At 42.6% G+C, this 21,644-nt stretch overlaps 1 protein-coding gene across 4 annotated transcripts in view; it reads left to right on the top strand.

The window, feature by feature from the left end:
- The first annotated feature begins 6,068 nt into the window (after positions 1–6,068).
- PBX1 (PBX homeobox 1) overlaps positions 6,069–21,644 on the top strand; it is a 277,953-nt gene continuing 262,377 nt past the window's right edge. Inside the window, exons 1-3 of one of the 4 annotated variants that reach the window (XM_004751432.3) lie at positions 6,069–6,469; positions 6,670–6,960; positions 10,212–10,285. In XM_004751432.3, coding sequence (XP_004751489.1) covers positions 6,770–6,960; positions 10,212–10,285 — 265 coding nt within the window. In that variant the 5' untranslated portion in view covers positions 6,069–6,469; positions 6,670–6,769. Of the gene's footprint in view, positions 6,961–10,211; positions 10,286–21,644 lie in introns of all 4 variants that reach the window. The other 3 variants (XM_004751431.3, XM_013055543.2, XM_004751433.3) reach the window with 3 other exon arrangements.

Raw genomic sequence — 21,644 nt, 5'->3', positions numbered from 1 at the left:
GATTCGTTCCTTTCGTAGGGCCACTGTATTGGCCATTTCTCCTCCACTCAATGGAAGGTAGCTCACGGGTCACCTTCTGCCAATTCTTTAACTTCATCTTTATAGAATTTTTCACTCCATTATTGTGTTCATCTACTTGTTTCACTAGAAAGTAAGTTCCATGACAGCGGAGACCAGGCCTGGCATATATGGTAGTGTCTGGGAAATGCCTGGCATGTGGTAGGTTCTCAAAAAGTCTTTGTTGAACGAATGTTCATTATCACTCCCCTGCTTAGTATGCTCCAGTGGATTTCAAATGCACCTAGTATAAAACCCCAAGTCCTTACCATGGCCTGAAATTCCAAGCATTATCAGGTCCCTGCTCCCTGCTCTGATTTCATCTTTGTATACTTTTTCTCTCACTTACTGTGCTCCTGTCTCTCTGGCTTTCTTTCCTTCGAGTTCAAATCCAAGCTCAAGCCCTTGGGATTTGTTGTTTCCTCCTTCCTACCCTACTGCCATCCCGACCCCATGCTCTTTCCCAGGACCTACCCGTAACTGGCTTGTCGTCACTCAAAATTAACACGCATCTCAACTTCTGAGAAAGCTCTTCTCTGACCACCTTATTGGATGTTGCCTGCTACCCCCTCCCCAATACCATGCTACATGACCCTGCTTGCTTTCATTCATAGCATTTATGAGTCCCTGAGCTCATGTATTTATTCACTTGTTTATCTCTTACACTAGAATTCAGTGAATTCAGGGAATCCATTTTGTCTTATTACCACTGTATTCCCAGTGCCTTGAACCAAGCAATAGTGTCAATGTTCCACGACAGATTCTCATCCTTTCCTTGGGATTTGCTTTCAAGGGTTGGTACCTGCAGCTCTTCAGCCCTGACATTGCAATGAGACTGACAATCATTCGATAGTCAGTACTCATGGGCTGTTGACAGTCTGGTAGCTTGCTCCATTTTGGAAATAGAGGGAGGTATTTCCTACAAAATCTCCTCTGCTAAGAGCCACCTGGTTTCTCCAGACCAATGCAGGGTAAGGTTTACTTTAAAGTAACGATAAAACAAATGTTTAAAGTAAAGTACCATTTACTCTACTTGATAATCCAAGGGTAGTAGATCTTACCTTTCTTGGATTTTGAAACCCCTGGGGACTCTGATAAGCATAATGGACCCTGCTCCAAAAATAATGTCAGGTAGTGCGTATCACCAACTTTTGTATATAATTTCCAAGGGATCATGGAACTCCTGAAGCTCCTTTATGTATCACGGGTTAAGAATCCCTGCTGTAGGCTCTCTCTGCTCTGAAACAGGACTGCAGGGCTCCATGTAGGGTGGTGGGTCCCACGCTGCTTCAGGGCCTGCCCAGTGAGGCAAGGAAACAGGACTGAGCTGAGAATAAACGAGCCTTGTGAGCAGGACGAGCTGGACGGAGGAGGGCAGGTGAAGGAAGGGGAAGCGCAGGAGGAATGGAGGTAGAGAAAGGAGTGGAAAAGTTGAAGAAGAGCAAGGAACGAGGATAAGAGAAGACATGAAAAATAAAGTCTAGAGTCCTTGGATGAGGAATCGGGGCCATCGGATGCCTAGAGTTGTGAACTCTTGGGTGGAGGACAATTTCTGTTCCCACACAAGCAGAAGAGTTACAGAAGCCTAGAGGTCAATTCAAATATAATCATAGACATACTGGATGAGTGTCTGTTTAGATGATGTAAGACCACCCGGTAGTGAACTTCTTTCTGGGACCATTCTGGGAGCCTGTCTCTTTCCATTTGGTTTGCTGGGGAAGGACCTGGCTCCTTGTACCCTGCTCTTTGTCCCTGAATGAAGATGAGAACATGTATCACTGGGTGTCTAACGGAGTTTGAAAGAGAATCTTCAGAGTACACGAAATCTTGACGCACAGGGAAACATGGTGCGATGACTTTGTAAACATTAGCGTAAGACTGCATTGAGAATGACTATGCTAAGTGGCCAAAACTGATAATGGCTCATGTCTCCGAAATATGATTCAGCGGACCTTCTGGTATTATTCTGAAGAAATATAGCAAGATGCCTAGCATCCTTCACTCTTTCAGCACAGATGTGTTAAAAAATATCTGTTTCAAGTGAGGCACCACTGAGATATGGAACGAACACAAAGGAACTATCCATCCCTTGTCCCAGCGCATAAGGCGTGTAAATTTCTCCCCAGAATCTACTTCTAGAAGCTCCTTAATGAGAAAAGAAGATGCTAATTTTTATTCTATTTCGCCTTTGGTAGTGTTTCCTCTGAACTTCCTTTCATCTGTGATGCGTTTCAAATAAGAGAGTTTTCAAATCCATACTTTGTGAAGTAATTCAACTTCCAGGAACTTTGGCTTCTTCGTCAGCAAAATGGAGATGATAATCTCACAAAGTTGTTACAATGAAGGGCCCCATGGCTGAAATTAAGCAGTCGTGTTCATACAGTGGCTGAAGCACAATCGGCACTCAACCAATTGTATCTATAGTTAGAATTACTATTCTGTTAACACTATTTCATTCTTCCCACATAAGCTGGAAAACATTTCTTTATCCCTTCCCCAATCCACGTAAAATCAATTATGAAGTTCTGCTGGCTATTCCTTGAAAATGTTTCTCGTAACCGCCTCTACCTTCCCTCGCTTCTGACGCTTTCCTAATTCCTCTTATTGTATCTTCTCCAAAAATTTGGTGTCTGACAACAATAGGCTGTTACTACTTAAGTTTGGGGGGCGTCCAAAGTTATATGCAGATTTTTGACTGTGTGGAGAGCAGAACCTCTAATCTAGCCAGTTGTTCAAGGACCTGTGATATATTTAACCTACTTTATTAATTTAATCACCCCAAGTGTCCGACCTCAATACCTATGCTTTTACTTATCACTCAAAGCTTTTTTCTAATCACTGTAATTGGGCTGCCTGGCTTCTCATCCCTCATGGGCGACTGGGACAAGATATCTCATCTATAACATTAAATATATATTGAAATGTGTTTTGGCATCACTATAGAGTAATAATTGAAAGCATAGGTATTGAGATGAGACAGTCGTGGTGATTAAATTAGTAAAGTATGTTGAATATGCTGTTCACCTTTGAACACATGGGGGCTAGGGGTGCCAACGCCCTATGCAGTAGAAAATCCAAATTTAACGACTAATAGCCTACTGTTGACCAGAAGCCTTATCAATAACATAAGAGTTAATTAACACATATTTAGTGTGTGTATTATTATATGTATCATATATATAGTCTTAAAGTAAACTAGAGAAACGAAAATGTTATTAAGAAAATCACAAGTAAGGGGCACCTGGGTGACTCATTGGTTAAGCATCTGACTCTTGATTTGGGCTCAGGTCATGTTCTCAGGATAGTGGGACCAAGCTGGCTTCATGCTCAGTGAGGAGTCTGCTGGAGATTCTTTCTTTCCCTCTCCCTTTGCCCCTATCCCCTTACTGCATGCTCTCTCTCTTTCTAAAAACTAAAATAAAATAATAAAATAAATCTTTAAAAAAAAAGAAAATCATAAAAGAAAATACATTGACAGTACTGTATTTATTTTACTATACTATATTTATTAAGAAAATCCACATATAAATGGACCTGCTCAGTTCAAACCCATGCTAAAGCACTCAACACATTTTTTGTGAAATATTTTATTTTTAAGTAATCTCTGTACCCAATGTGGGACTCAAACTCATGACCCCAAGATCAAGAATTGTACCCTCTACAGGCTAAGCCAGCCAGGCACCCCAAGCACTCAATAAATATTAACTATCACTAATATTATTATTGTGGACATTTCTCACTTTCCTAATTTTTTTATCCTGAAAAAAAGCTTTATTGAGATATAATTCACATTAGCATAATATTCACACTTACAAAGTGTATAAGTCTCTGTACAAAAAAAAAAATTCTGGTTTTTAGTATATTCCCAAAATGGAGCTATCATCACCCCTATGTAATTTTAGAACATTTTTATCACCCCAAAAGGGATGTTTCTAGATGCCAATGACCTTCTGGTATCAATGATACCTTTTCCAATACGTTGTCTGGTAAACTTTTATTAGATTTTCTGTTAAAAATCACTTGCTCACATACTGATTTCACCTAGGACCTGGGTTGACGTCTTTTCACGCTGGAAGATGGGATCATTTCATCATTTTAAGGGATATTTGCTGTGATTGACATACAGTCTGAGGATATCATTTGTGCTCAACTTTTTATTAGCGTTGATTTAAAAAACCAGTTTACAAGTCAGGGTATGTCTATGAATAAAACAATTGTTATTAAGTAGTGGCATCATAATTACCATTAATACGCCTTATGCATGCCCTCATGCCAGGAAGTTCCAAGTAGCTCGTTAAGAATGGCTTTGGAATACTTTCATAAGCGCTCCGTACGTTGCCAATCTTGTTTTTGATAATGATTGGGAAGGAGGTTGGAGTGATGAGGATCTCAAAGCACCTGGCAAGCTTGCCTTCGGTTTTGCAGGTTGGATACACTGAGGTTTGCAGGGGTTCCACACGTTTCTTTTGGCCATACCACCATCTGGGCCGAGGGCTGGCTATACATTAGAACAGTTTAGGTTTCAACATATTGTGGACTTGGCCTAAGTAATTCATCTGCCCTTTTATCTATTGCCCATTGTGACTGCATAGCCAGTCAGATGTCTCCTCTCACCTTGTCTGATGAAAAGGTGGGAGGCAAATGTGTGATCTACCTACCTGGCAGTCTAGTATGGACTTCAGCTAGGAGTTTCTTACTAGCACCACCCCCCAACCCGCCATGCTATTTAAATCTTCTTTCATTCTTTCCTACTCATTTTCCAAGTTGAGTCATTTTGTTCAGCTATGTATCTTTTAAAGCACTTTAAGTCTGTTTACAACAACATGGGCAATGCATAGCTGATTTTTACAAGATTCACCTATTTCCATTCGACCCAGGCAGGCTGCATGGTTGAAACACCAGGTTTTTGTAGAGGGCCTCACTTCGGTTTGAATTCCAGCTTCGACACTTAAAAATTGTGGGAACTTGGACAAGTTATGTAACCTCTCTGAGCTCCCTCTCTGTAAAGTGAAAATCATAATCCATAGCTCACAGAGATGTCTTGGGGATTAAATAAAATAAGTCCTGTAAATTACTTGGTGCATAGTAGGCACTCAATAAACGTCAGTTTGTTTCTTATTCCAGTTAATAATGCTTATTAGACTATATTAAAAACTAGATCCAGACTGTGATAATGCATTTCTTTATTAAGTATTTAAGCCAAATAACTAATTTCCTCCAGGGGGTAGGGAGAGATATGTTGAATTAGATTCATTCTGTGGACTAATTTATTAATCTTTTTTTCTTCAACATTATTTTGTTTCATAGTTCATAATTTAATTTTCATGCAACAAAAATGTCACAGTTCGGTATGACTTTTAACTGTGCTGTGATTTTTTAAAAAATCTATTATTGCACTTGCTGTTTATTAGAGATCATTGTTAGTTATATTAGCAGCGCGACTGTACTTCATAACTACCTCGTGCTGACAAACTTTTGGTCTCAACAGTTTCCCCAAGGTGTAAGGATTTACAACCATCCAGTTTTCCAATTGCAGTTATTACAGCAGAAGAAAACAAGGGTGGGGGTAGACTCACACCGTCTGTAAATATTACACGTTTGCACTGAAGTGGAGCCACATCTTCCTCAAGGACGGCAGCTAAGCGAGGGAGGCGACAAGACCGGGCATTCACTGAGCCGGAGCTCCGGTACCATTGCACCTTTAAGGACTGGAGACTTGGCACTGGCCCGGCCCACCTCCAAACTCTGATTGACAGGGCGCCGGGCGAGGAGGAGCCGAAGGAGGCCGAGGAGGAGGCGCGGGGAGGCCAGCAGGGGGAGGAGGGCCCGTCTTCCCTCCGACAGCCAATCAGGACAGGGGGGCGGGGCCCGCACTCCCTCCTCCCTCCTTCTCTCCCCCGCCCCCCCCCCGGCTTCCCCGCCCCCTCCCCTCTCCTCCTTCTCGTCCTCCTCCTCCTTCTCCTCCTCCTCCTCCTCCTCCTCCTCCTCCTCCTCCTCCTCCTCCTCCTCCTCCTTCTCGCAGGCTGTGGTTTTTCTGTATGTGTTTCTGGAGTCCTGAGCCTGAGCTAAACAAAAGCAGGAGGCTGACGGGGCTGCCGGAGTTTGCAGAGACACGGAGGAGGAGAGAGCCTGTGCTCTGCCTGCCGCCGCGGCCGGGGGAGATCTGGCTTTTGCAACAGCCCACCCCCTTTGAGATCACTCTGGCCCGGAGTGGGGGTGGGGGGCAGCGGGGGGTGGGGGGGAAAGTTTGCATTGCAATCCCCCTGCCTTCCTCTCCTTTCTCCCGATCAATGCATATTTGCAAAAGGATTAAGCCACAGATTTAAGCGCCGGGAGCCCATTTCTGCCTTCCAAAGGAGACCGGACTGAAAAACCAAAAGCCAGCTCTGATTTCTTTTCGTCAAGTGGGAAGGTGGTTTATTTTTCTTGCTTTTTGGAGTCAACACCCTTCCCCACCAGCCCTTATCCCCACCCTCACCCCGCAACCCCTTCACGCCCCCCTCCCCCTCCCCACTCCCCATCCTCCCACCAGCCTCTAAAAGAGGCAAAGGGATTTTTTTTTTTTTTCTTTTGGTCTTCTTTTTTTCCCCCTTCCCTGTTTATCCTGAAAAGGATCTGAAGCCAGCTTGAAGGATAAAAAGCCTTGGTGCTGCCCAGGAGCCGAGCCGAGGAGCAGAAGAGGAAGAGCCGGGGGCTGCCGTTGCCTTTGGAGATGGACGAGCAGCCCAGGCTGATGCATTCCCATGCTGGGGTCGGGATGGCCGGACACCCCGGCCTGTCCCAGCACTTGCAGGACGGGGCCGGAGGGACCGAGGGGGAGGGCGGGAGGAAGCAGGACATTGGAGACATTTTACAGCAAATTATGACCATCACAGACCAGAGTTTGGATGAGGCGCAGGCCAGGTGAGATGGAGGCTTTTCTTTTCCTTTCTTGGGGTTTTTTGTTTTTCTCCCTCTCGCAGGGGGAAACAATGGGAACCGAATCAGCACAGCGCTTTCTTTTTAAATGTTATTTCTTTTTCCATTTTGACGAGCAACTACATGGCGGAGGAGTAAAATTGGAAGGAGCGTTGTTATCGAAAGTGTAATCGCCCATGCCGAGATGTGGCTGTGTGTGTGTGCAATGTGTGTGTGTGTGTGCAATGTGTGTGTGTGTGAATATAGAGATATTCATATATGTCCACACACACACTCAGGCACGCCGAAAATACTGCCAACCGAACCAAAAGCGGCCCTCGGCACTTTTTACTGCTTTAAAAAAGTATCAGAGAGAGCAGAATTGTCAAGTTTTGAACAGCATTCCATGTCTTCTTATTGAGGGACTCCGTAACATTACAAAATAAAATGTCCCAATAACACTTTCATTTGCAAATTTACTGACTGCTCACCTATTCCGGAGAGTTTGCTTTTCTTCCTCAAGGTACCCCTCCAAAATTAATTTTTATCTGTTCCCCTTCCTGCCCCCCTAAAAAAAAAAAAAAGCAGATTAATTCTTTGTCAGTACTTGTCAGCTATCCAAAAGATATTTTGCATTCATTTGATTCTGTTTCAAAAGAAGCTAATGGAAAGAAGGAATACATAATTCTGTTTTGAGGCGTATTTCTTAGTTTTGGGCGACTCAGATATTTAGTTTAACTTTATTGTCTCCTAATTTGAGTCAGTTTACCAGCCTTCCGTGGCACAGAATCTATGGTCCTTTAAAAAGGGGTGGGGGGGGGACACAAAAATCAAGCATGCTTTTTTCCCCCATGCTTCTTTCAGGACCAGTTAGAATGCAAATAAATAGAAATGAAGGCATGTGGGAATTTCATGTATTTAAGTACTATAGGGTAGGAAGATCTTTATTAAGGAACCATAATAAAGAAGCTGTGAGCTTCTCAACTTAAATCCACTTCCCAGTACACAGTTCTCTACTCTAGGATTTTACAGTAAATTCTCTTTCAGAATAAAATGTAGAGTTAGTGGGAACCCACTAACAGCTTGCCCAAGGCTGATGTCAAAAGGAAGAATTTAAAAAATCTAATGGCCACATATATCTTTACACTTAATTACCCCGCTTTGTTAAATCTCAGAAGTAGTTTTTTTTTTTTTTTTTAATATGTACACAATTCCTATACCCCAGATGACTTAGTTATAATGGACATCGTTCTATGTATTTTTGTCTTATGGAAATAAGGAATTTGAGTTGAGAAAATGAGAAGCAGTTCAAAGCATGGATGTTATGAATTACATCCTTATTTTGGCAGCAGGCACATGAAACATGTAAACTCAGAAGTATTGAGGTTCCCGTGGGCTTGAAAACTTAGAAATGTTCGAAGGCTGGGACTATTCTTGATTTTCTTAAATGGGGGAAAGTTTTCAGAAATGAATCGGAGCTCATTTTGAATTGTAGTATCTGAAGAGAAACTAATAATTATCGTAAAGTAGAAGATTTCCCACTGGCTATCTCTTTCTGAATTGGAACAGATTTCTCCATTGCATTGTTCCAGAAAAATAAACTCAGACATAACCAGTAAACTGGTTTAATAACAAGTTTGTGAACTAGAAGGGGCCGGGAAGGCTGGAGACTCACCACTTTTCTCATGTTGAGTCGTATTCCTTTTTGTACAACTGAGGGCAGCCGTGGCCTGGTGGGTCCCCCCTTACAGTGGCCTAGATGCTGAGAGAGATCAGACACAATTTGGGGAGAGGGAAATCTGTTCTCCTTCCATAACCCCATTGCTGTGCTGTGGAAATGCAGTATTTCTGGGAAGCCGTGCGGGGCTTTTTTGTTGTTGTTGCTTTTGTTTGTTTTTCCATTTGGGCCTGTATGTAAGAATACAATTAATGAAACTATTCTAAAAGGCCCCAAAAGGGGTCTTAGATACAGTGAAGTATTTTCCACCTTTTTTCTCACCCCACAGGGGAACTCAATCACCAGTAAGCTCTCTTTTTGGTTAAACAATGTAACTCTACTTAGCAACTGAATCTTTTTCCTTTCTTTAGCCATACCTTTCTCATGTACATTTATTATTTACAAAGTAAACCCTTCCTGTTTTAGACATAATGCATGTGTTTATTTTGATACTCTTGAATTTTTGAGTTTATTCCCCTGCTGTACAGTAGTATATTGAACTGACTTCTTGTTACTCTTCTTCATGGGGATGTGTCTTTATTTTATTTATTTTTTTTTAAACTTTCACAAGAATTAAAAAAGAATTGCATGTGTCTGGCGTGCCAGGGGTTTCCATTTGTCTTTACACATTAATTTTAGTTTGTAAACAGAATTCCCTTCCCTGATAGCTGATATGATCAGGATTTTGTTTCCAAAACAATATCTTTCTGCTAAATGCTTCCATAGTAAAATCAAGGGAAAGGTATTGTTTGCTTCTTCAAGTGCCTTCTGAATACAAACACCCACAAGAACCAGGTAAATCACTAATCTAAACGGCAGAATTGTATTTATTTTTTCCCCAATGGGTGCAAGGTCCTAATTGTAAATAATTGAATTTCAACACCTGCAAATAAGCAGTGTGCGCACAAGAGGCGTAATGTGAACACAGAGAAATGAATTTATTCCCCATATGGGTATGTTTGCCCCCTGGCAATGCATTTCCATACTCTTTAACTTGGGGACTGAAATTTTATAAATTGACAGTTCTACTCAGAAGACCTTTCAAGCATCTTGTGTTTATGAGAATACAGGGGCATCTGCAGAATGAATTCGAACACATGGATGAATTAAATTTGAAAACACACACACAGACCGGGAGGCAGACAGCTCCTGGGCCGGGGTGGCTGCATAGATTATAGAAAACTGTTATCCATGCTTTTGGCTTTGCTGTATTCATTGCCCTTGATAGGATTATTGGTTTAAGAATTCCACTTTAATTGAACTACTTAAAAAAAAAAAAACACAACAAACTAACTCCGCCTAAATGGGCATAATTTAGGTTAGTTCTGTTCTGTAGTTAAATCCCTACTCTCTCCCTGCTAATTAACATTATTTCTTTTTCTATGGCGGGACTCTGTATATTAAGTCATAAAACAATTGAAGCATGCCACAGAGTTATGCTTGGGATATGATTTTGGCTAAATGCTCAGATTTTTCCCCCTGTGCATTATCTGCAGTTTGATCTTGAAAGTCCTATTACATTGTTGTTTCTTTCTTGCAGAAAACATGCTTTAAACTGCCACAGAATGAAGCCTGCCTTGTTTAATGTGTTGTGTGAAATCAAAGAAAAAACAGGTAGGACTGAGATTCCAACATTTAAGCATTTTCTTTGGCCAATTGATTCACTTCACCAGCAATGACAAAGCCATTATTTAAATATTAAAATTTCAGCATAAAAGTGCTGTCAGGATTGATCGCAGATTCCAATAGGAAATCTTAGTAGCTCTGCTTCCTGGAAAAAGCACCAAGTTTCTTTGACAGTTATTATCAAGCATGACTGGTTTATTTTCCTTGACTCTGTTACCAGCCTCTTTGAAATTGGGGCTCAAAGAGAGGTTCTGAAGGGAAATTTATGGAATGACGTGTGCCTTTGGGGGAAAAATATGAAAGTAAAAGTCTGTTTCCTGGAGGAAAATATTTTTGGCCCATATTGAAAACCCTCCTTTTTTTGGAGTTGGACATGGGGGCTGAACTGTTTAAAGTTTCCTTTCCTTTTTTTCTTGTGATTGTATCAAGCAGCAGGCTAAAGGTTCTCAGCAGTGTTGTCAAATACCTTTGTGGAAAGCGCCATACAACGGCGGGTTACCCCGCGTCTGAGTGCCCTGTGATTTTATAGCAGGGAGAAGCATTGGGTTGAGGGGAATATCATGCTATGAGATCCCTCATTCTGTCGTTTTTTCCACTTCCTAGACCTCGTATCATGGACTCGCACACTTATAACACGTCCCAGGAGGGCATTTAAATTTTAAAGCAACAATTAAAAAATAGCAATCATCAATCAAAGGTGTTCTTAAACAACAGATGCTCTGCAAAGGACATTTAGCCCCATCCTCGTGTTTGTCTGGGTTAAGCCTCTCTTTTCCAAAGTGGGTGCATCTCTCCCTTGTAAAAAGAGAGAGTTGAGAAGGCAATCTGAAACTAGGGCATAAAGATGAGGAACGAGGGGTGGTTATATAAAGCGGGAGCTTCTGCCGGCCTCTGACTTGCTCGCTCGCTTCAGAGCAGTGCAAAGTACCTGCCATCCTATTTATTTATTTATTTTTTACAACAAGGAGTGTAACAGTCAATAATTCATATCTAAACCATATAAGCAAGGGCATGACATGAATGAAAGTGACAATAAATATGATTGCATGCCCGGTTGATATACATTGATAGTTACACATAAAAAAAGGTGGGGGGGGGGAGGGCGCACAGGGTGGCTCTCTTTTCGAAAGCTCTCTGTTTGTCTTTTAAAAAATAAATAGTTTCAAGATGTGGCCGCTGATGAACGCGTAATTACTTGGGTCTTGAAATCTATGTGAAATTAGTCAGCAGCTCCTTTGTGGAATGTTATTTGTGTTGTGCATAACATTCTAGACAAAGCACCTAAGCAGTGATGTTCAGACCTTCAAGACTTCCAGGTTGCCTTGCCAGAGCCTAACCTTACTGCAAAGCTGTTAATTACATTATTTTAGCTGTGAAATACTTTTAAGAGATGGATGAACGGTGCATGCAAATATCAAAGAGCTTTTCCAGTTTGTCACACTTTTTAGTTTGTTTGTTTTCTATTAGCCAGGGCAGGATGCCTAAGTGCATGTCTGTTTGTTTCTTCTCTCCTTTTTTTCTTCCTTCTCATTTTCTCTTTTGATGCTTATTTACTTGGGATATGTGGTTTGTTGAAATTTCTCTCTAATCGAGCCTGTTCTCCTGCCTGTCTTTGAGTCGTGAAATCTAGAAATCAAGACGTAAAGCCCTATTTGATAGTCCAGGCTGAGATGACTCTTTTTTTGAAGACACTTTAATCAAATTTTTATTGAAAGGACGCCCATCAGGGCACTTGGGTATATATTGTGGCCAAAGTGTTTAATTCTGGTCTTCTAATTAAAACCTACTAAGGCAGTAGATCAAAGTGGGTGGGTGTGAATAGAGATCCGGTTCTGGTGTTAAAGAGTTTGTTCTTTCTTCATATTGGCTACACTGCAGTGATAGGAAGCAGTGGTATTGGTAAAAAATCACACTTGTAAGTATAATTTATCATCGGCTTGTGTATTTTGCTTTTTAAAAATTTTCTGGCACTTCATGAATTAATGTCTGGAGACTTAAAAAAAAAATCTAAGTTAAGGTTCAGTGTGTTGTCTTTAGAATCATACATTTAAAACATAGTTGATCAAGTCCTGGAAATTGCAAACGGCAAGGGTTCCTGCCCCGTGTTAAAGGGAAATCTGTGCACGGGCACACAAGCACACATAGGCACACATCGGCTTGTGGGTTGAGAGGGCACCCATGGGTGAAAGTTTATAAAAAAAAAAGAAAGAAAAGTAAAAAACAGCCTTCCTCCTTGTTTTTTTTTTTTTTTTTTTTTTTTCCCCACTTGTATGTTAGTAGTGAGGGGAAGGAAGAAACGTCTCCTGGAATGTTGAGTGTTCTCTGTTAAAGGTAGAGGACGGACGGCGGGTGTGTGGAGGAGAAGCCTTTGATTCTAAAAACATGATTCTAAAGCATGATTATTACTTCGGTCTTGGGGTTTGCCCAACTCCTGGTCCCTGTGCCAGCATATCTTCCTTGCGGTCGATAAGTTGTAGGAGCCTTTTTTTTTTTTTTTTTTTTTTAAACCCCTCTTGGGACAGAGCTGGGAATCAGATCTGTTGGATGGTCAGTTTCTAGGCATCCCTTTATTGTTATGGGACTTTTCTATTGTTCTTCCAAGCCCTCTTGCCTTGAACGAGTTACTTGAAGTCCAGTGGGCTTGTTCGCTGGTGTGTATTCTCATGCCAAGTTGACACGTCTGGCTCGCCTAGGTCTTGATGTCAGGAAGACGGGACTCTGAGTGCAGTGTGGCAATGGCCTTCATTTGCTGCTTTTATTCTTTTTTAAAGCTTTTGTTACTGGTTTCGGTTGGAAAACTCCGAAAGAAGTAGGAACACTAGCAAAAACAGTCTTACCAACCTTTTGGAACTTGAAAGAAACACATGCGCACAACACCCAAAGTAGGCAGCAGCGTCTAAATTACAGTTGATTGATGGGTATTTAAGTCAGAAATTACTGTGAGGATATTAAAAAAAAAAAAAACAAACCAACACCATGTGTCTTCTTGCTTCAGAGTGTGGATGAGTTTTGATTTTGATACCCTTTTGCTTTTTTAAAATAAATGCTAGGGAAAAAAAGATTGTTTGCAAAGTGCTCCTGCATCAGATCTCAAACAACAGCCAGGAAAACCTTGTCCAGACCCACAACAGTGTGTGTTTCAGAAGGGGCTTTTATCTGCTCTCTCCTTCTAGGAACAGAGGGAGTCCATGGAGAGTGTTGGACCCCTCAATATTTTATTTTATTTTATTTTATTTTTTAAGGAGCCATTCCTTATCTTCTGACAAATTAGCAACTGGCTGAGTTTTACATAGTGTGTATGTGGTGGCAGTGGGCTTGGTGGGATGGAAGAGAGGAGGGGAAAGAAAAGGCAAACGCGCTGCATTTCTTAAAAAAGCCCTTGCTTGTATTTTCCAGTCTTTCTTTTTTCTCTTTTTTCGACTTTTGTGTCAAAAATCATGCAGGTTTAAAAATGAAGAAAACACACAAGAAATATTGGGTGCCATTTCCTAAGGAGAATATTTATAGATAGCAATGAATAGCTGTAATTGTTGTGAATAGTTTTTAATTTTAGAACATAATAGCTATCTATGGCATTTTCAGCCGATTTTCCTCTGCGAATTATCTGCACTGAAGTTAAATCAAATCACTGACGGAGGTTAAAAAATTATTATTTTTTTTTTTACTTCCTTAACACTCTTTTGTTCTCTCTCCTTTCTTTTTTCTCTGTGTTCAATTAACACCCCCATCATAGAACTGTGGCTTTTTTTTTTTTTTTAAGTCTACTACTGTATTTCACTTTTGACGCCTTATCTTATTATTCTTGCCTGCCACTTCTTTGTAATACAGCAATTATATTATGGGGACTGGTACTCCTCTCTTCTTTACAACATTAGAGAATAATATGTGTGTGTGTGTGTGTGTGTGTTTGTATTAATAGGAGAGGGGGGGCATGGCTGTATACGGCAGGGGAATAATTCTGATGGGATGAGGCCTTGAGCCGAGCGGGAGTGAAATAACTTTAGACAGTTTAGGGCTGCCTCTGCTCAGATTCCTTTTGGGGTCGAAGTGGCAGGAGAGACTTGACAGAAGTTCATCCTCAGCGGGCAAATGCAAAAACTTTTTCCTGCTGACTAGTGAGTTCAAGTGTTAGGTCTTTTTTTCCCTCTCTTTCGTTTGTGTGTGCGTGCGTGTGTGTGTGTGTGTGTGTGTGTGTAGCAAGGGAAGGGAAGTTAATGTGTGTGTGTGTGTGTGTGTGTGTGTGTGTGTGTGTGTGTGTGTGTATAGCAAGGGAAGGGAAGTTACGACCCAGCATTACTAGGACACTACCATTCAGGCACAGAAGTGAGCTGGGTAGAAGCCATGGGATTGGACCGTATATGCTTTATCAGGATCTGAATGAAAGCTATAGACACGCCACAAGAGGACTGATGAGAAGTATCCCTTCTCTCCAGTCGCTTTTGTGTGATCCATTTTTGGGACTGGATTAGACAAATCCTGGCGTTCAAGAGGCGGGCAGGAGGGTGCAAAGCACACGGGGGTCGTAACCTATCAAAACGAGAGTGTTGGAAGTTTGGTGTCACTTCTTCTAACAATCAGGGTGCCTGGGAGATTTGGGGAGGGAATTGGGAGAGGGTTTAGGAGAGGGACGAACAGAGAGCCCTGGGCCCCGGGGACAGGGGATGTTGGGAGCTGGGGGAGTGAGGCTGTGGGTTCCCAGCTGGGCCAGGCCAGCCTGTGTATTCAGCTCAGTGCTGGTGCTCTGCTTGCCCCGTGCCTTTGCCCCTGCGCTCTCACCGACATCCGCGACCTTTGGGTTGTTTGGTTGGCAAAATTATAGAAATGCCCCAAAACAAGCAAACAAACCCAAACTTAAATACGGCACATATTTAAAGAGGAAAGCATTTTCATTTTAATTGAAAGCCTAACCCCAGCTTCTTTGGAGACATAATTTACATTCATGCCTTAGGAAAACTTAGTCTTAATTTTGGTTTTAAACCTCTTTTCGATGGCTGCTGTTATGTTTTGAACGTGGTGAGGTGAATCTAAATATACTTCATTCCTTTCCCTTTTTCTGTAAAAAATAAATTCACCCCCAAAGCCACATGACTGAGGCAGTGTCCAAGGTCCAGGTCCCGAAGACAGCTCTGATTCATTTTCAGATGACCCCAAGTGTACCCAGTCCTGCTGTGCTGCTGTTTGTGAGAGGAATAGGACAGTTCAGGCTCCAGCTCTGCCCCTTACCTAGAGCTGCTGTGCTGAGGCTTAAGGAATGCAGTAGTTGATAAATAAAGTACGGGGAGGATTAATGAGTTGTTTGCAAAGTGCTTTGAGCTCCCTTGTCTATCCAAATAAAAGATGCTGTGTTTTCTGTAATAAATTATGTCAGGGCTCATATCCTGTTCCATTCCATAGGATGTCATTGTGTTAACTCTTTCAGGGCAAGGAAACAATGTCACTAGGCTGGAATCCTGTTGCGGGTGAGGGTGGTGGGTTCTCATGGGAGAATTCTCTGGTTGAATCTTTTGCTCCATCTGCATTTTAGAAATGTCACTTCTCAGAACTTGGCAGAGTGATTTCCAGAAAAAAAAAAAGTGCAGGTATAGACTGTCATAAGTTTATAAAACCTATCTCCCTTTATGGCAGAATAAGGTCAGTAGTGACTTCCCGGAAGGTCTTCTTACCAGTGACAGCTGTGTTTCAATCTCTCAATTATTGGTGGAAATCAAGATTGCAATGGGGAAAAAAAAAAATCCCCCTTTTGGGTTTAGCTCATGGATTCCACTATATCTTGCGCCGACACTGTTGTCATTAAGCAGGTACTGGTGTGGGCGCCTTGTACCTCTGCTAGTTCGGGACCTACCACTAAGGGGTTGTGAGGTGGTAGGCAGATTGCTTAAATAGTTTTAGGAGAAACTAATAGTAGCGGTTAAGGAGTTGGTCTCTGAAGCCTCGCCGCCTGGTTTTGTATCCCACATTTCCTACCTTTGAGCTCTGTGACCTTATTCAAGGTACTACACCTCTCTGTGTGTTTCATTTTCTTCTTCTGTAAAAAGGTGATAACAATGATACCTATCCTAGAGGGGCGTCAGGAGGATTAAATGAGGTAATACATGGAAATTACGGTGCCTGGCATCGGCAGTCAATGACTGTTAGCTTTTATTATTTCTGGCCCTGTTTTCTTACATGAAAACGAGAGGCTCGCACCAGATGGTCCCCAAAGACCAAGCCAATTCCAAGACTCTGTGATTCTATGCTGAAAAGAGACAGAAATTGCTGCATTTAAGATTTGCTTTCTTTTGTTTCTCTTGCTGTTCTCTTAAAGTGAGAATTAGCTGTATCTGGCCAAAAAGGCTGGGGCTAGGTTGGAAAAAAAAAAAGGGGGGGGTGGGGGGGGACAAAAAGAAGTGGGTAAGAACAAAGGCAAAGGGTTTTAATTATCCACAAACTGGACAACAACTACCTGAAAAGCAGAAGTTGCATGTTTTAGGGACGGTGTTCTCTTAGCATCAGCAACTAGAGATATTATGTAATTATAGTTAAAAATATTTTCCCTCTGAAAACACATAGACCCATCCATTTAGTTTATAAAGTTTCCAAGTAGGAAGAGGAACACAAAGTGAGTTTAGGGCAACCCCACCTCTTCCTGACTTCCTACTATATTTCTTATTTAGGAAAAATTTTATCTTTGTCATAATGTCAGCCTTGATACATAGAAGGTTTATTCTTTTTTAACATTTTTTTAAAAGATTTTATTTATTTGAGAGAGAGCAAGCGCACAAGCAGGAGAAGGGGCAGTGGGAGAGGGAGAAGAGAAGCAGGCTCCCCACTAAGCAAGGAGCCCGAGGTGATGCGGGGCTCGATCCCAGGACCCTGCGATTATGACCTGAGCCAAAGGCAGATGCTTAACTGACTGAACCACTCAGGTGCCCCATTTCTTTTTCTTTTCTTTTTTTTTTAATAAGTAAAATCTGTGCCCTACATGGTGCTCAGACTCACAACCCCAAGATAGAGAGTTGTGTGCTCTACTGACTGAGCCAGCTGGGGCCCCTGATAATTTTCTTGAAACATATTTCATATGCCATGAAATTGACTAATTTAAACTGTACAGTTTGATGGTGTAGTAGATTGACAAAATTGTAGAGCCCTCAGAACCTAAATTTAGATTTTTTAAAATTACTTCCCAAAAAACTCTGTATCTATTACCAGCCAGTCCCTACTCCTCCCTCTGCCTAACCCCTAGTAATTGCTGTAAAATTGCTGGTCTCTATGGATTTGTCTTTTCTGGACATTTCACAGGAATGGAATCCTATAACATGTGGTTTGTTACTAGCTTCTTTCATTCAGCATAATATTTTCAGGTTTATTTATATTATAGCATACCATTAATACTTTATTGCCTTTTTAAAAATATTTTATTTATTTATTTGAGAATGAGAGACTGTATGTGGTGGGGAGGGGCAGAGGGAGAAGGAAAAGCAGGCTCCCTGCTGAGCAGGACTCAATCCCTGGGCCCTGGGATCATGACCTGAGCTGAAGGCAGCCGCTTTAACCAACTGAGATACCCAGGCACTCCCAATTCTTCATTCCTTTTCACAGCCAAATAATATTCCATTGTATGGATATACCACATTTTGTTTATCCATTCTTCGGTCGATGGATTATTTAGCTTGTTTTGTATATTTTTGCTGCCCTGAACACGTGCATATGAGTTTTGTGTGGAGTTGCTTGTATTTCTCTGGATCTCTAGGTCGGAGTGGCATATATACATAGGAATCACATGGTACTCTATGCTTGGTGTTTTGAAAAATTGCTACACTGTTCCCCTGACTCTGAAGTCATATTGTAAATGACTGGAAGTTTTGTTTTTGGCACTTCCAGCCTTCCATTTCTTTCAGTCTTTTTCTGCAGTCAGGGATCTTTTCCATGTTTAGGGTTCTACTATGATTTTTGTTTTCTTTGATCAACACCTACTTTAAATTTTTTTGGAATAAATATAAACCAAAAGAATGAATTTCTACCACCAGAATCTCAGGTGTCCCGTTCCTGGAAAGGAAGGAGTTAGCAAAAAAAAAGATTGGATGATCTTCTTTCTTTTTTTCTTTCTTTTTTTTAAGATTTTATTTATTTGACAGAGAGAGACACAGTGAGAGAGGGAACAGAAGCAGGGGGAGTGGGAGAGGGAGAAGCAGGCTTCCCGCTGAGCAGAGAGCCCGATTCAGGGCTTGATCCCAGGACCCTGGGATCATGACCTGAGCCAAAGGCAGACGCTTAACGACTGAGCCACCCTGGCACCCCTGGGTGATTTTCTGAATAGAAATTGAGTATGATAGAGAAAGCATGGACTTTGAGGCAAACCAACCTGGATTCTGTTCCTAGCTTGGTGTGTAACATTAATAAGTTATTTGATTTAAGAGAACTTCAATTTCCTCACCTTCACTGTAAAGATAATCATTCTATAGGGTCGTCGGCATGCACTAAACAACACAGTAATGTAAGGCATATTGTTGAGTGAGTTCGCTCGCTACATGCCAACTACTGTTTTTTTTGTTTGTTTTTTGTTTTTTTTTCCAAAACCACACGGCAGAGTGTTGACCACCCTTCTCACTAGTTTGGCTCTGTCTCTTCAGGTTGGATTTTCTCCCAGCTCTGTCCAGGGGTTTTAAAGGCTCACCAAAATGCTTCCCGACCCAGCTGCATTTAAACGTTTTAAGTGGTTGTCTGTACGAGAGGAAAAAAACTCCTGGGCAACATACCTGCCTCCCCCTCCTTCCGTCCTGGAGCTTAGGAAGGGCGTCCCATAGAACAGTGCTCTTCAGTAAACATACATGTAATTAAACATTTTTTTATATGTAATTTTAAATTTAATGCTTTGAATTTTCTAGTGGCTCATTAAAAAAAGGTAAAAAAGAAATAGGTAAAATTAATTTTAAGAAATGTATCTTTTAATCCTAATAGCTAAAATAGCTCAACATTTTGTGATCAACGTAAAAATTATTAATTAACTATTTTACTTTTTATTTTGTACTAAGACTTCGAAACCCATTGTGTATTTTACACGTAAAGCACATCTTCAGCGGCCCTGCCGTACTTCAAGCAGTTAATAGTTACATGGGCCTAGTGTCTTCCATGACGGTCAGCTTGGCCATGGAATGGTTGTTTTGGCATCAACTTTGGTTTTGTTTCTTTTTTGGCCTGGTTTTTGCACTCAGGAGGACACATGGTTGTTGCCTACTCAGACCTGATTTGGTACTTCTGTAGTTATTGAAATTGATTCCCGATGGGAGGTCAAGTTCCAGAATAAGGCATGTATCTAAGGCATCTCTTTCTGGCAGAGAATGTCACACTGGTGGGAGCTAGGATGAGGTCGTTCCCCACTGTCTCCTTCTATTTTTTTTTATTTTTTTCTTTCCATAGATCATTGTTTTATTATTCCTTTCCATATCCTGAACAAAATCTGAAATGTTCCCTAAAATAAAATGAGTGGGTGGAAGCAGCCATCTTGTTTTCTGCCCTTAGAATATAATGCACCAGTACAGAGGAGTCCGAGGTGTGACAAAAGTTTGCAGGACCCTGAGTCAGGAGTTCTGAGGCCAACTGCTGACTGCCTCCAAAGTATGTTATTTTAAGAATGTCATTTAACCTCTTGATCTTAGGTTTCCACATCCATGGAATGGGCAACTCTAGAAAGTCATGAACCTGACCCCACGTCCCATAGATCACGAGCCCCATCATGATCCCTGCCAAGGCTTAGGTTCATAAGATGGAAGGCAGGTGGAGCATGTAGAAAAGAAAATTCTTTTTCATTGTTATTGCATTTCTCATGTGTCCTCTGACTCCTGGTATCTTTTCTAGACACTCATGCCAAAGTGGCTACGGTGGTATTAAGGCCACCTCCATCAATAAAGTTGAATTGCAGAAGGCAAACTGGGAGAGAGAAAAAAAAATAGCGATTTTTTTTTTTTTTTTTAAATTGAAGCATTTAAGCATCCCATTTATAAAGCCAGTTGGAGGCCAGGCCCAGTTCAATCCACCTTGTTGACTCCATGACTGCAAATAATGGTTCTTTTGCACCCTTTCTGTTTGTAGCAGTCAGGCTCTAGCCTAGAAATTGCACTTGGAAGCTACAGAGTTGTGGTTGTAGGATTGGAAGCGCTGTCTACCTTTGCAAGTTCATAGGCGCAACCCAGGAAGTTAGGAAACTTGGCTCTGGTTTTCACCTTGGAGTTGTGGAGAGTGAGTTGTTCACCATTTGCCTCAGCTGGAATACTGAAATAACGTCTGTTTCCCACCTACCTGTCAGGAGGGCTTTTGGAAAGCGAGGCTATTTAGGAAGACGTTTGGTTTTCAGGAAATGTGGGCCGCGCAGAGCGAGGGGAACGCGATCTGGGTATGTCGCACTTGGAGACAGGGCTGAATCTGCCAGCGGGTCCGAGGAATTAAGTTTACCTAGTGGCCTGCGCTGGTAGGCCAGGGAGAGAGGGCGGCCAGGCGTTTTCTTCCGATCGCTGTAGGGGATCTGAGACCAACTGTGTCCCTGCAGGAGAATCCTCCTTATAATTACCATTGTTAATGGAATTGAAAGTTTGCATTTCTCTTTTGTCCCTAACAAAGAAAACCACTCTGGGACCCTAACGGGGAGCCCCACCTGCCTCCATTCTGAAAGGTCCTCTGCAGACGGGAGGCCCTGCACGGTGATGCCTTCCTGCAGAATTTGCTCACGGAGGCTCTGGGACCTTGCCCCCTGCTTAGATCAGTAAACACTTCAAAACAAAGCCCATGGGCCCAGACCCGGTGTGCAGCCTGCGGGTGGGGGGGGGGTGGTCCCGGTGACCCCGCAGCCCTGAGGAAGCCTGGGTGGGTGCGGGTGGGTGCGGGGCTGACGCACCGCCACGTCGCGGTCAAGGGCGCTGGGTCAAGGGCGGCCAGGTGAGCGGCGGGCGGTTGGGGGGAAGCCGAGGGCCGCTCACTCACACCAGGTGGAGGACGGAAGGTGGAGTCGTCCGGAAGGAGTTTAAGGGGCTGCGTCAGGACAGAAAACTTAGAGAACTTGGGGGAATGCGGGGCTGCGGGCCGAGAGGCCTGGCGGGGAGCCACCCGCGGGGCGCAACCGGGAGCGGCTCCCTTTGGACGCGAGCTTGGGCAGGGGGTCCCCGGGAGTGGGGCGGGAGCGTGCCTCGCCGGCCCCTTCTTCCCAGGCCCCTAGCCGCCGGCCTCGTCCCCCAGCCCGGTCGACCTTTTTGCCCTTGCCCTGAGAGGGTCGCGGGGGGGGGGGGTGGGGAGAGGGTCCCCCCCCCCCCTCCGCCACCCAGGGTCGGCCCCTCAGGAGCCCCACGACCTTTATTAGGCACCCGGTGGACTGGGCCGG

Source organism: Mustela putorius, unplaced genomic scaffold, assembly GCF_011764305.1.
Source record: "Mustela putorius furo isolate JIRA1106 unplaced genomic scaffold, ASM1176430v1.1 tig00000508_pilon_pilon_pilon, whole genome shotgun sequence".
NCBI classification, from domain to species: domain Eukaryota; kingdom Metazoa; phylum Chordata; class Mammalia; order Carnivora; family Mustelidae; genus Mustela; species Mustela putorius.
Note: the sequence above shows the minus strand (reverse complement) of the source record. Positions and strands in the feature narration are given on the sequence as shown.